At 38.1% G+C, this 15075-nt stretch overlaps 1 protein-coding gene across 1 annotated transcript in view; it reads right to left on the reverse strand.

Moving 5' to 3' along the window:
• Positions 1-6953: 6953 nt before the first annotated feature.
• UBR5 (ubiquitin protein ligase E3 component n-recognin 5) overlaps positions 6954-15075 on the reverse strand; it is a 66949-nt gene continuing 58827 nt past the window's right edge. The window contains exons 50-59 of the mRNA XM_010018617.1: positions 14588-14732; positions 14154-14284; positions 13870-13930; positions 13455-13630; positions 12977-13061; positions 11449-11604; positions 10959-11072; positions 9459-9603; positions 8778-8863; positions 6954-7656 (exon numbers count right to left, since the gene is read on the reverse strand). Coding sequence (XP_010016919.1) covers positions 7444-7656; positions 8778-8863; positions 9459-9603; positions 10959-11072; positions 11449-11604; positions 12977-13061; positions 13455-13630; positions 13870-13930; positions 14154-14284; positions 14588-14732 — 1312 coding nt within the window. The 3' untranslated portion in view covers positions 6954-7443. The remainder of the gene's footprint in view (positions 7657-8777; positions 8864-9458; positions 9604-10958; positions 11073-11448; positions 11605-12976; positions 13062-13454; positions 13631-13869; positions 13931-14153; positions 14285-14587; positions 14733-15075) is intronic.

The following is a 15075-nucleotide window of genomic DNA, read 5'->3' on the forward strand; positions in this document are numbered from 1 at the left end:
ACAATATCCTAGTCCATAGTTTCTCACACTCCGAAAGATGAAAGTGAAAGATGAACTAGTGGAGGGAGTTAACCGCTTGGTTGCAAATATTTACTGAAGAATGGGTACAGAGTTAAAGGCAGAACCTGAAGTGTCTGTACCCAGTAATGGGCAGGCATTCTAAAAGCATACAGGAGAGAGCAACCAATGTATGGAAAACTCTTCTTTAATCGATCCTGAGCTAATACAGAACACCCTCCAGCAACTGTTTAGAAGACATACATGGTTGCAGTGGTTGGAGGTGCTTAAAGGGATTGCAAGTGCAAACAGGGTCAATGAAAGTCCTACTGACAATTGTTTCTGTCACTTCTTGCAAGCAGATTTCATCCAGAGCTAGGACCCAGCAGAGTTCAGTGGTCTTCTCTTCCTTCCTCATCCTGAAGCTGGGCAGGCCCTCGGGCCCCTTTCCTTTAGGGATGCAGGTCATTTACCAAAACAATGAAATAGTCCATAAGAAACAGAAGAAAAGTCCCACCCCATAGCAGGGCCTGGTTTGACATGAAGACCTGAAATCAAAGACACAAATCTAAAGGCAAACACCAGTGAGTGAGATCTAAAAGTTTACAAGCACCAAGACAGGCAGGCAGTGCACAGCAGGACTGAGCCGTCCTTAGAGTCCAGGAGAAAGGCCTGGAGCCTAGGGTGGTCATTTCAGGAGGAGGAGGACATGGAGGCCTGCTGTTCTCAGTAGACACGAATCCACAGACACTGTGCACCATCCCCATGACCGCTGCTGGGTGCTCCCCGGTCCAAGTGCCAGCCAAACATCCCCAGCCACCCCACAGCCAGGGAAGGTACACGGTGCACAGCTAGGGCATGCTGGTACCATTTTCCAGAAAGGTAAGCTTCAGTTTTGTTAGTTCTCTGCCATCGAGAACTTCAGATTACATATTTATAGGCACCAAGCTGCCATAGAGGGACTGAGACCTTCCCTCTCCCCCTTTCCCACGCATGGGAAGTGGGAGCTGGGCTCCTCCAGACCATATCTACCTCCTGTGGCTTTTTTATTTTGTGAGAGGAGCTCCATCCTCCCCAGGACAGGGTGTGAGGAAAGTTCAGCAGCAAGATCTGTGCAGCACAGTGACCACACTCATCCCAAGTTTGAGAACAGCTTTCTTACATGCAGTTTTCTGAGGAGCAGAAACACAGGCCTAAGCAACAAGCTACTGAACAGCACACCAGAAACATACAAACAGTAAATGAGAAAAGGCAGGTTTACACTAAAACCATCTGCTGTTACCTCACTACTACTCTGAGTGTCCCGGTTTCAGCACATTGACTCAGCCTTTGTGATACCCATGCAAGTTGCTTAATATTCATATCCAATAGCTCCACCCATTGGCATACAAAGTACCCGGGATTACAATTCTTTGTCCAGAGCCAACAATAAGAGAAACATTGATTGATGTAGAGCAAACCCAACTGAACCATTAGCACTGACAAATTATTATGGTGTGTCTAATGCAGTGTGTACTGACGGTGTATGAGGGAGACACATGAGTTTCTGGGCAAAAACCACTAAGCAGCAATACTCAGGCATGCTAATCCTGTCAAATAACATTGCCCTGCCTATCAGTTGTTTTAGCCCCCTAATCTGATTATCCAGGCTGCTGTTTCAAAATTCCCCAAACAAGGAATTGTCCTGCTGACTATTTGACAAAGTTTAAGAATTACCACAAATTAGTATCTTTAACAATAGAAAGGAGTTCTAGTATTTGGGGGTAACTCTTTGAAGTCACACCTGCCCTTTAAGAGATGCACAGCAAACATCTACTTACATAATGCCTAGATTAATATACAAGGGAAAAATACTGCAAAGGAAGTGCACCACAAGGATTAACAAAACAGCACTTGGCTGTTCTTGCACCTCCACAAAAATCCACCAACTTGTTAGCTTTGTTTATATAAATTAGTTACAACATGCACATGATACTGAAATATGGAAAAGCACGTGTGGAACTGCAAAATAGTTTACAAGCAGAATAAATGCACATGTGAAATTCAGCATTATGCATGAGTTTGTAAGATTTCAGGTCACTCAGCTCTGCCTACCATGTCCTACTCAGAACAAGCTCTCCAGCAGGAGGTGGAAGCTATATTTCTTCCTTAGCTCCTAACTGCCCAGTGGTGCAGCACAGAACTATAGAATAGCAGGGTTGGGAAGGAGTTCAAGAATCACCTGGTCCAACCTTTCTAGGCAAGCATGAGCTATAGCAGATGACGCAGCACCATGTCCTGGTCTCCACAGCCTCTTACCTGCACTCACTCACAATAAACATGGGTGCTAGGAGCTGTGTTTCTGCATGGGGAGGGACTCTGATGTGCAGGATCATGTCTGCTGTCATGTCCTGAGGCAGCACACTGCCAGAACAGGCATTCCTACAGGGTGGCTTGCTCTGCTAATTGCAATTAATGGAGGTGCAGCAGCAGCAGCAGCACACACTTTTAGTGCACTGCTGGACCCAGAGCTCATGGGATTACTAGCAGAGCTTTGCATTTCCAAAGCTTGATGTGTCCAACAGAGTAATTATGATCCACTAAAACCAAAACACCACAATTGCATTTAGCAGTTCTGAAAATAATAAAAGCAATAAAAAAATGTGATCTATATTAGCAAAGTTCTCTTTCATGGCAAGGCAAAGTCAGTTACTGATGCAGAGTATGCCCCGAAATCTTATACACTAAGGCATCCAAAATGCAGTCATTGCAGCTTGAACTACAGTTGCTCTTCCCCCCCCGCCTTATTCCCCTCCTCAAAAGATATTACCTACTTTGGGAATGGTTAACTGCCTTTTAAAAATGCTTTATAAATACCATTTTCTATATGAAGAATGTCATTTCAGGTAAATTGAAGAATTTTCATTTGTAAATTAAAGTGAAATCCACTTAAAACTGTTTTCTTAAGAGTGTCCTTGCAGAGAAAACCAACTAAAGGCTGTGGCAGCAACCTATTTTCCAATAGGTTCACATGATTACAGTACCCAAACACACACATTTGTGTTAGCTGCCATTGTCACTGGACAAGGGATACTGAAAAGTTTTACCGCAGTAGCAACCAACTGTTTCTTGCTATACTAAGTGATATATTACTATAATAGTAACTTGTGATATTTAATGACAAAAAATGCCTCTATATTAAGAAAGCCATGGACAAATAGGGGAAAAAGAAGTCTCACTTAGACTTGTGTTTCAAGCAAGATACAAAGTTATCCTCTTAAAGACAACTCCACAGAAAATCTGTAAAGATATATAAAAAATTAAAAGCCCTCCATGCTGCTCAATTCAGGAAATCTGTCCAATCATAAGCTACTCAAATAGCTCCAAATGAAAACCATAAAAGTAGTTTCCAACTAGGAAAGGACCCATTGGTGTTCCTGGTGATGCTAGAAGTCCTGCTGGGCAATGACTACACAGCGGTGGAAGCTAGACTCCAGTTGTGACGCCTGTTCCATGTCCTCCTCACAAAGACCACGTGGGAACTTCCAGCACTGTGAGTTCAAGATAGTCTCTGGAGGTTTTGCTTGACCAGTTCACCTACACACTTCAATCTGTGTGTGTGCATTCATATTATTTGCGTGGATATGCCACACGCACTCAGTTAATCCAGACTTGCAGAATTTTCTATTCTATTTTGGCAGACCTGTTATTAAAAAGGCAATATAAAGAGTTCAGATCAAATCATACAAAGCTTGAAAAGAAAAAAGGGAACCACAGCTACTGAGATAGAGACCTGTAGTTTGCCCTAGAGAGAAACCCAGAGAAATTTAAGTGTCACTGAAGCAAAAATTACAGACATAGAAAAAGCTCAGAATCGCATTTACAGATTCACACACAAGACAAGATCCACAGATTATGAGGACACTATAAAAGGGAGTTGAAGAAGAACAGCAAGCTTCCCCTGAGGAGGTTGCCACTAACCCACTGCACCATCTCTCATGCAGTGTTAAGCATGACAAAGAGGTGTGCTGCATTAGGGCACCCTGGGAGAAGCAGGACCGCAGGGGAGGCGGGTGATGGGGACTGAGCACTTCTCCCACCCGCACACCAGCTACCCAGGGAAGGCTCACTCCCTGCTCCCTACACACTTCTCCTTGGATATATATGTGGAAGAAGTAAACTTTGGAAAAAACCAGCAGCTCTGTATACAACTGTGCGAGTTACACAAAGATAGTTTAAGTGATCAGGAAAATCTCCTTTCTTTTGGCTCCCTGAATGACTGCAGCTGTACAAGAAGGGTATTGCTTTCAATTCACAGGTTTGCCACTTTGCAGCCTTTTCACTGCATGTTATCTAATGACCAGATGACTAACTTGCAGGAAAGAAAACTCACTCCTGGACCAAACAGATGGAAAAGGCCACTTGATAGCAAGTCCATCCAATTTTTCAGTTCTGGAAAACCAACAAAGCTGGAACAAGCGATTTTCTTTCTGCACTGGATATAGTCAGCTGAGAACAGAAATCAATGCTAAGAATTAGCCCTGGAAGTTAACACTGAAGTGTCAGCTCTCCCTAGTTCAGAACAGGAACTAGTCTAGAGTTGGCGATAATGTTTTAGTAGGAGCTACCTTTATCTCCTTCTTCAGCAGTTATGAACAGCTACGGATTTAGGACTATTCAAAAATGTAAACATTACAGGATTTGCTTTTAACTAGTTTCTCTACCACAACTTAAAAGTGAACTAACAGAAGGGCTTAAGTCAAAGGGAGATGAGGTGTATGATTTTAATAAACATTTTTCTTATTAAAATCTTGATATAGTTTAAATATACCATACAGAGGAAAAAAGCTATTTATAAAGCTACATACACATTTCAAGCCAATGACGACAGCATAAATCATTCTAGAGTCCCTCTTCACTTATCAGAATGCCTTGTGTGTGTATATATGGTGAGCTACTGTGAGTTATCTGCATAATTTCTGTCTAGCTATACATTACAGGACTTAAAAAATGTTTAAGCTATATACAAATATATATACATATAACATATATTTATATGTTATACATACACATACACTTATATACATATACACACAATACATATATATATATACACACATAGTACTTTACATTTATATATGGCCTTTCATCCAAGGGCCTTGGATACTTTTTAATACATCAAGTCTCACAAAGCTTTGTGAGGTTGGGAGCTTTATTTTACAGACTGTAGATTTGATGCCTATTCTAAACAGTTTGCTTTGTTGCTTTCTACTAACTTCACACATTTCAGTTAGAGGCGTTTTTGGTAATGGAAATAATGACACCAGTTAGAAATCCAGGCATATGTTGCTTTGTACCCTTGTAACTATCTTCCTTAGTATACGAGAACAGCCATACCAGCATAAATTTTCTCTATACTAATAGACCTATAGCTAAACTGTGTAGCTATACTGCTTTTCATTTTTAGTTGATACTAGTACAGTAAAATCTGATACAGTTTTGAACTTAAGATACACTGGAGATCACAACAGGAAATCCCAACTAGATTCCAATCCTCAAACACGGAAACTGCCCTTTTCTAAGACAATTGATTTAGAAGGTATTAGTACATGCAGAAATAATTCTACATCTGTTTCCTCAGTTATCTGCAGCTTAACTACACAAGTCTGAATTGGTCAGCCTTATTGAGAAAACAGGATCTTCAACATCAATTTGGCAACTGGTGATCAGAATTTCTGTTGACAACTATCCTCCATACCTCTAGCAACTAAATAAATGATGAAAACAGAGGCTTTTTTGAAAACCACAGTTATGGGTAACTTCTGGTCATCCTCAACTAGCTGACAGAAAGGAAAACCCAGTGGAACTCTGAAAAAGGCGAATTCCACTTGGATTTTGACAGAACAATAATTTAGCTCTTCCCAACTAAAGGAAGAAAAAAATCACGAACATGGACTCATGGGGCTGGAGAAGCAAGAAAGAGGGAGAACAACATTACCACCGCCGAAGCTCTTAACCTTCAATACTTCAGCCTGCTAAGCTTTCAGATACTTGTTTTGACACAGAAAAAGTAGCTCCTTCCTTTATTAACCACTTCCTAACTCTTAAAAAATCTCTCAAGCATTAGGGACAACAAGTCTCAGGTTATGGTCAAAGACTGCTCTCCCCAAAAGCAACCGACCACTTCAAAAGTGAACATACAGCAGAACCCACTACAACACAGTTTGGGAATTTTATTCTAACCTAATTACCTTGAGATTTTTCAGAACAAGCCATTTTCCCTTCAAACCAATTCTGTGAAAAGAAGGGGTTGCCTGGCCTGTTTCATTCAGGATTCTCTGCTAACTGTAAAATGTGGGCTGAATGTCTTCTGCAGGTCAATTTTTCAGTTACAAAATCCAGATTTTTAATGAACAACTATGTTTAGTGTATGCAGTTAGCTACAGTATAAATGGCTAAATAAATAAAAACTATTGTTTCTTCAGTATGACTTGGTATTTTGTCTGTAATTTCTTTATTAAAAAACTGTAACAAGATACTTAAAAAAAGGCTAGATACAAAAGAAGTTAAGCTGCTCACGAACATTAAAGTTTTCCAAAATGTATCTTCAATAATCATGATCTTATAAACATTTTACAGTTACCAGAAAGTGCCCAGGCTGAATTTACATAGTTAGATAACGTAGTACAAGTGTAGGGTTAGAACTGGTAGTGGAACAATCTCCTGACTGTCTGTTCACTGAAACAGGGATACAAAAATGTTGATTGTGAACTATGAAATACTGTGCATTGGCCTCATCATATGTACAGGAAAAAAAACCCAAACCAAAACAAACCCCACTAAAGTTACAGATTACATGCAAAATATTAGTGATGGTATCTGATGTGCCAGAGTTCAATGCAATCAGAACAAAAATTGCAATGAAAGTGGTTTCATAACTGAACGATCCCAACTCCGGGATCTGAGCTGTCAGGAACTTTTTACAAGTTCAATATACATGATACACAACTGCAGCCAACCACAAATTAAACACCATTTAAAAATAAAAAAAAGTTAAAATAAAACACAGAACATACTTAATTTTTTATTTTGAAATTCCCTACTCCCTCTATACAAGAACCTTTGCTGAAACACTTTCCACAAAGGCAGCAGTGAATTTTCAGAACATTTTACATATTTTCCCTCAGCAAAAAGATAAATCACAGTGTAAATTATATTGTTCTGCTGTCATCTTTGGCTGGGGTTAGGCAAAGGAGTTATTGACTAGCAAACTGTTGCAATCAGATCTTGCCAGTGCTCCTTAGGCCTTTACGTTACAAATTTAGTACAGGAATGTGTGCATTTAAATCTTCGAAGTACCACCAGGGGTATATGACAGCATTAACTTTCATAAACTTTTATAGACAAATGGAAAAATCTACAAAACTTAGCTAGTAATATTACACAGCAATACACACTTTTTATACTCTACACAAAACCAAAATTCTTGGTCTTAATGGCGAGTAACAATTTCTGTTTCAAAATCTGCTTAGAGGAATAGAGTGGGACATAAAGGCGAGAAATGCAAGTGTTTGCTGTAGGAAGATGTTGGTCATCTGGAGGTCTTATTGTGATTGATGGCATAGGCTGGAATCCCTCCTCGCTGGCAGGCAATGATGGACTTGAGGTCCAAAAGTAAACCTGGAAAAAGAAGACAGCATTTAAAATGTTGCTGTACAAGGCTAAAATCTGCACTGCCTACATGTTGTGTAGGGATAGGTTAAAGAAGAACTGCACAGTCACAGCAAGTTTGATCATACTATGTTCTGTTCACTATTCCAACTAACTCAGTGGTCAAGCTACATGGTTTTGCATGACCTTCCTTCCTTCACTTCCTTCCTTCAACTGCTCATTTAATATACTTCAATTAAAACTGATAAAAGCAGCTTTAATGATCCTGCATCAACACATCTTCAGCAGATCAAATGTCCCTAGATCCATCTGGGGAGATGGTGACTGACATCAATAAAAAATGCATCAGAAAGACCTCACAACCAGTTAGTGGCTACAGAATGTAATACTTGTACAGACAAAAGGCAGCAACAGAGAATATTTGGTTTATTGTCTCAAGTGTGATATAATGACTTGCAGAGCAGAGTCACTACCAAACTGTAGCCACAGATATGCCTTAACAAATGCGTTCTAGATTTTCCGCTTTGCAGATTAGTCCTTGTTTCCTTTTAGCAAACTGTAAAGAAAAGATAGTACCTTAAGTAGTAGGAAGTTAAAAGCAAATAGTTTTAAGAAGCATTCAATGAACGCAATTTATAGGCAACTTTTCACAAATGAAGCCCACTGAACAGCATCTTGTTCTTTCATACTTCTCATCAGCTATTCCTAAAGGGCTCTGAGAAAGAGGTAGTGTCATTACTGACATCTTTCAGCGAGGACACAGGTATTGCCCTTGGGATACACAGGTTATCCAGGAAGAGAACTCAACCTCAAAACACCAATAGCCCACAACACAGCTGAAGAACCATAGTTACTCAGTTTAAGAATGACTGTGCAGACACTGTAACTCTGCTTCCATAACAGACCTGTGAATATGGATAAGAACACACCACACTTTCAGTTGCAAGGAAGGTCTAGGATTCACACCTGATGCTTCTACAACTGAGAGTCTAATCAAACCCTACTACCCTGCTTTGCTACCTTAACTCTTCACATACAAAGTCTCTGCAGGTAGACACAGTTAAAAACAGTAATGATGCCAAAATTATTCCAGTTCTTCTGCACATTTCTCCAGGGAAAGGACAACTTACAAGATCTTGTCTTTCTGTCATACTCATCTTCTCAACTATGGACCAAAACCAACGCTTGAATTGCAAAAGCTTCTCAGCATTTTCTCCTGTATGAAATAAAAAAAGATACATAATTCAGCTGGTGACAGGACAGTAAGTATTAAGAAATCTGGTTTACATGTAGTGCAAGTTGGATCTCAGCTACAGTCTCATTCATAAAATCCTGATATTGGAGACACTAGTAATTTCAAAACTAATACACATACTTTTGAATGTGAAAGCTAACTCTGTAATACCTCAGTTGAACTCCCCCTCCTTCCCTCCCAAAAAGCCTAACAACAGCTAAATATAGTTTAAAAACTATGTAAGAAATATCAGTCTGTATCCATCACATTTATAGTTCTGAAGTTAGCTCAGAACTTTCAGAAGGAAAGACAGGCTACCAAAAATATAATCCTTGTATTTAACATCGAGTGATGAGAAAGTTGGGAAAGCTTCCACCCACCCACCTATTGAAGGTAAACATTTTCAAAGGTATGTAAAAACAATAATAACTGTAAAAGGACTATCAGTGACTTCTTAAGCAATGTCAAATTTGAAGAAATAGTTTAAGTTTAATGCTGGTAACTTTACTCCACACAGAACAGACAGCATTAAGTTATCCCTAAAACTCAATTTCTGAATGAGGAAGTTATTTCATACCTGACTCATCATTGAAAGAGGTAAAGCTGATTAGCATTTGCACATTTACTTCACCACAGCCATTTACTAAAAGTCTGAAATCTTCTGCTGTCAAATCTTCTAATGAATTCTTTGGAAGTACATCCAGGAGACCCTTCCTCATTGCCTTAAGTGAAAAACCACAAACTTCACATTATAGTCATAATCATTTCCAAACTGACTTTAAATGCACTACCAAAACATTCCATGTGAAATCCCCCATTATCTCAGAATTCCTTATCCTCCTAGCTGTTCTTTTCTTTCAAACCTTCACTATCTGAGATACAAATAATCTGAAACAAAGAACTGCACCAACCTACTGTTGCAAAGGAAAACAGTAATAGTTTGAACTAGTATTTTCACCAGGAGCAGAAGCAAATGCACTTTCTAATGTTAAAAAGTTCAGGTATTTTGCTGAGCCACACTGAATCTGATGAGCATTATAAAAAATGCATCCTGCACGTTCCTCTTTCTTTGCTTCCTCAGACACTCACATGCCAACTCTGCTTTAAAAATGCTATACATACTTATTTTATACAAATAAGCAATATCCTGAAAAGATTAGAAATTCTATTTTCAAAATGGAAGAATATGAATAAATGTCTTAGTAAATAGTAAATTCCAAAGCAAATACAAATATTACAGTTTTCAACTCTTAAAATAAACAAGAGTCAAATTATGAATACAGCCAGACACTGAGATCAAGTAGCTTAATTCCAGAAACATGTTCTTTCTGTGACAACTGTGGAGCTAAACTGCGCAGAGGTAATCAAGCAGTCTGCTAATGTATCTCAGAAGTGTAGCACGAGTCTGCAGAAATTACCAAGATTAGATGTAGTATCATACGACAGAGAGTAAAAAGTTCTAAGTACTGGACCTTCATTAACTGTTAACAAAAATATGATTCCGTAACTTTTATTTAAAAAGGTCTTCAAAGCCCGAATTATTTTTAATGCGGTTTTATAGTCAGTTGTTGGGGTTCTTGCCAGGGTAGTAAAATAAAAGCAAAGTTGTGTGTTTCGTTAGTGATTTTTCCTTTTCAAACAAGGATGCAATTCAGTAGTTCAAGATGATTTATATAAGTACTTTGAAATTTCTTTTTAGTCTTTGTTCATAAGGCTAAACAAATCAAAGGTGACAGATGACTTTTAACAAAGTCACTGCTAAATACAAACCAAAATTCCAGTAGGGTATGTGCCATTTGAGCTCAAGAAATGAATGAATATACATGCTTAAACCAACGAGATCCAGTTTAAAAGAAATTAACTTTCATTCTACAAAAGTACTCGGTCTGCACAGTACTGCATAAACAGCTACATAATTACAAAACATTAGAACATTAAATATTTTTAATCAAGCTGTCAGGACTTCAAAAGAAACCTGATTAGCAATACTGTTATTAATTATACCAGAATTATCTCACTGAAATATTACAGATCTTTTTGTTGTTCTGTTTTCAAAAACACTCCACCAAAGACTTACATGTAGAGGCTGTTCTGCTACTACCAACATTCGGTGTTCTGCATATTTCCGGACATACTCATATACATTCTGAGGAGTGACTGGTATATTCACACCATTGGAAATAAGTTCCACCTATGGCAAAGTAACAAGGACCATTTAAAAAGAAATAAAAGGAAAAAAAAAAAAAAAAGAAAATAAGGTTACTACAACAGTATGATGCACAGTGATTTATTACTTAATATGCCTCTAAAAACAAGCAAAATTTCCTATTACGGGTTAGCTTTAAAGAGTCCCTAAGATTGACTATGCTATCCAGATTTCATGGCAGGCTTTGTATCAGCTTCAAGGAGAAAACCCACATTTCAATGTCCAAGGAGAACACTGTATTCGAATCTAGGAAGGGTAAAACATTACCTCTGTCATTTGAGAAGCGGGTTATGTGAACACTACAGCATGCATAAGCTGTCCAATTCCGAAGCTACAGAGATACATGTTTATCTGTGCTTACCTGCCCTCCACCCTCCTCCTTACACAGGTCTATTGCAAAAGCTAAGTCCATTGCTGCAAACACTGCATCAGCATCTGTACTCTGGGAAGCCAGGATAAGTTGCCGAAGGCTTTCATACATAACCGGATCGAAAAAAGCAAAGTCATGCCAGTTCACCTATAAAAAAAGACAGATGCTTGAAACTAATGTTTGAAGCATTCCTGTTCTTCAAGAATATATTCAAAATTATGTGATCTGTGCCTAATCTATGCACTGGCATACAGCAGTGCATCGCCCATGTAAAAAGCATACCAATACTTGGAAATAAAGGCAGTCAAACTGCTATATTCGGCCACTTCTGAAGGTGCATTAGAATACTCAACTGAGGCGCGTTAGCAGGACGTAAAGATAGACCCCTAAAGCCTTTCCTGCTATTAAGGGCATAGAAGTTATAAAGAAAATTTATAGGTTTTTTTTAAAAAACAAATTCTTTTACATATTGCTTAGATAATAGAGATTTGATGGAGGCTGACTGAAGTTGGAAACAATTTGCATCACTGCCCCAAAAATGCTGAAAGTTTCCCTCCAGTTAAAACACATACATACTGCTGATATAGACACATATAAGTGACTGATGGCTCAACTGCATGCCATAGTTTCCAACAATTAAAATACCAATGTCTACTTGTTGTTTTCTGTAGTTCCTTGCTGCTTTGTTCTTTATCAGCCTGGAAAGAAACGTCATCTACAAACTAAACTAAACCTAAAATATTCTTTAACGTATCTGACATTTAACTGGAAGGAATACATATTGAAGAAAAACCTGAAGAAAATAATTAGAAGAGAATATTTCTTGGAAGATTATGAGGGGATACTTGGAGGCATGTCTTTCTGCCATTAACCCTTTTTATCAAAGATCATATGTATTTTGGATAGCTGATTCATGCGATCAACACTGTTTTAAAAGAAAAAACAGCAGTAACAAATCTTGGTTTAAGTCTGTTGCCTCAGACAGAACTCACAATGCTATTGACTAATGCATGTAAAGTGCAGTTTATAATTAGTATTTTTTGGGGTGGGGAAGCATTTTTTCCAAAAGTTTAGGTAATTATTCTCTGAATTAAATTATACCTACACCTGAGGCAAAATTGTCATCACAATTAAATTCAATGAGTTTTCTCAAATACTGAGGAAAATGCTTTATAGTAAACTGACATGCTGTTGCCTAGTACTGTTGAACACAATGTCTTCAAGTCTTCAGTCTCAGGAAGAGGAAAAGGGGAGACAGTAAGCTCTTTCTGAAGAGAGAGAAAGGCTAATCTACTACAAATCATTCCATCTTGGTCAAATACCTGACTTCTAGTACATGTACACAGTTAAAAATCTAGGAAATGACAAAATTAATACCCCTCAAATTACATTTGAAGGCAGCCTTACAGTTCCAGTATCAACTCTTCTACCCAATGCATGAACACCAAAGAAAAAAAGCAGTTTTTAAAGATGAAGTTTCATTAATTGAAGAAAATTAAGATTTCTGTGTTCAGCTTACCTTTCTGCCAAGAAGGACTTTGATTACGTGTCTATTTAACGTGATGGGACACAGTTCATTCTGTAACAAGCACAATCCTAGGATTCTGAAAACAAGCATATGGGTTTTGATTTGGCAGAAAAGAAATTACATTGGAGATCTTTCAACAAGCTCACATTAGAAAAGTCAAAATATTCTAAGAATCAAGCTGTAGCTGGCTTTCCAGCCCTATCAATCCCCAAAAGAAAATCACAGACATACATCATTTCAAAAAAGTATTTCCTTCAGAATAAAACTTCCAGATTGTTAAGTGAGATAAAAACATATCAGGAAAAGAAACTTCACCTTGACATGTGCAAATTCCCCACTATTTAGCTCAAAGTGAGAAATACAGAGCATAAGTAATACAGTTTTTGCACTAGGACCATTGGTACTCTCCCTGGTATTTTGTATATTCATCTTTTACATGTTTCAGACTAGAGAGTTAATAGTAGCATACCTGCCAATGTTTCTGAAACAATTCAGCCTTGCTTCTGTGTTTTTACCAGGTCTTGGTGTATAAAATCCTCGTTTTCCAGGTTGGTAGAAAAGTGGTGCATTGTCATCCCCATCATCTGTATCATCTAATTCCATATCTACTACACTGCGGCTGGAACCATGTCGCTTTCTATTTTCCTGTTTTGAAAGTCAGAATAGGAATTAACAAACTTAATTCTAGTTACTGACGCACATCAAGAAGCTATTTGCCACTAGATCAAAAGATTCCATTGTTTAAGAATTTCCATATTTCCTAATGGTAACATTTAATACTTCTTGTCTTGCATGATAAAGCAGAGCTACAGTTGCTTAAGTTTTTAAAATTAACTGATACAACTGGATCTTAAGTAAGTTTAATTTGTGCATCAATTCATTACCTGTACTTTATCTGAAGAGTCTAGCAATCCAAGATCCAATATACTGTCAGCACCGTTCTCCCTTGATAAGGGAAAAAAAGATAAAGGCAGATTTAATTTCACAGTAAGGAACTGAGATGTTCTGAAACCAGACAGATTAAACCAAAGTCAAGTCCCTTCTCCAAAGGAAAATATATAGAACAAAGCAAGGAATAAGTTGTATGTACCAGAGTTAGCTGTAGCACAGTCAAAGTGCTTTGGCCACAAAATCAGTTCTCATCTTACCTAACTCCTTGATACTTTACCTGCCATGTGCAATAATGAGTTCCATTGCTTCATCAACTCTTGCTCTAAGGGAATCTTCACTAGCTAGTAACAGAAGCAGCTGAGCAGGGGACAGTTCCAACAACATTCCTGTGATTTTACTTGCAAATGCCTGGGGATAAGGAATGATATGACTTGCTATTCTCCTCCAGTTCTCTCATTTTCAAAGATGGTTTTATGAAAGTTTTAGTATGTTTAATATAGAATTCATTGCAAGACACTTCCTAAGCTAAATGGAATTACATTTACAAATTACAGAAATAAAATCTTAAGTAACTGCCCAATAATACAGAAACAGTCCTACTTGTTCTAGCGTTTTCAGTTATGTTAAACAACAATGGTCAAGGAAACTGATTTTTAAATTAAAAAAAGGACACAAGCAACATATTAAGTGTATGAAACTGGTATGTCTTACTGGTTGCATTGCTTGCACTCGAGGGTAAAGCCTTTCTCCAAGGGCTTGTCTGTGTGCTGGAAGAGGGTCAGGGTCATCGCTAGGATTTCCTTCTGATGCCGGTCTAAAAGGCCGTGTGTCAATGGAAAGTTGTCTTCTAAAGTCCCTTAAGAAAATGAGAGTAGTATGTACTCATTTCAGAGGAAATACGCAAAAAACTTCTACAACAATATAACTTGCACATGCAAAACAGCATTAGCTTTTATGCCGGAATAGTAGTGTTGCTCATAGCTGCTTGGAGAGAATGATTCAGGAACAGATAATCAAATGAACCAGAGATTTTTAGTCCTACTAGTATTCTGGATACAGCAGTCAGACACGCCAGCAATGGCGATGTTGTTTATAAACCACCTCACAATTTTACTCTAGTACAGAAGTCTTTATTATTGTTTTAGCAGGACAGATTGATGGCAAATAGTTGAGGCATAATCTATCAATGCTAAAGTAAG

The sequence above is a fragment of the Nestor notabilis genome, unplaced genomic scaffold (genome assembly GCF_000696875.1).
Source record: "Nestor notabilis isolate BGI_N333 unplaced genomic scaffold, ASM69687v1 scaffold12677, whole genome shotgun sequence".
Classification (NCBI taxonomy): domain Eukaryota; kingdom Metazoa; phylum Chordata; class Aves; order Psittaciformes; family Psittacidae; genus Nestor; species Nestor notabilis.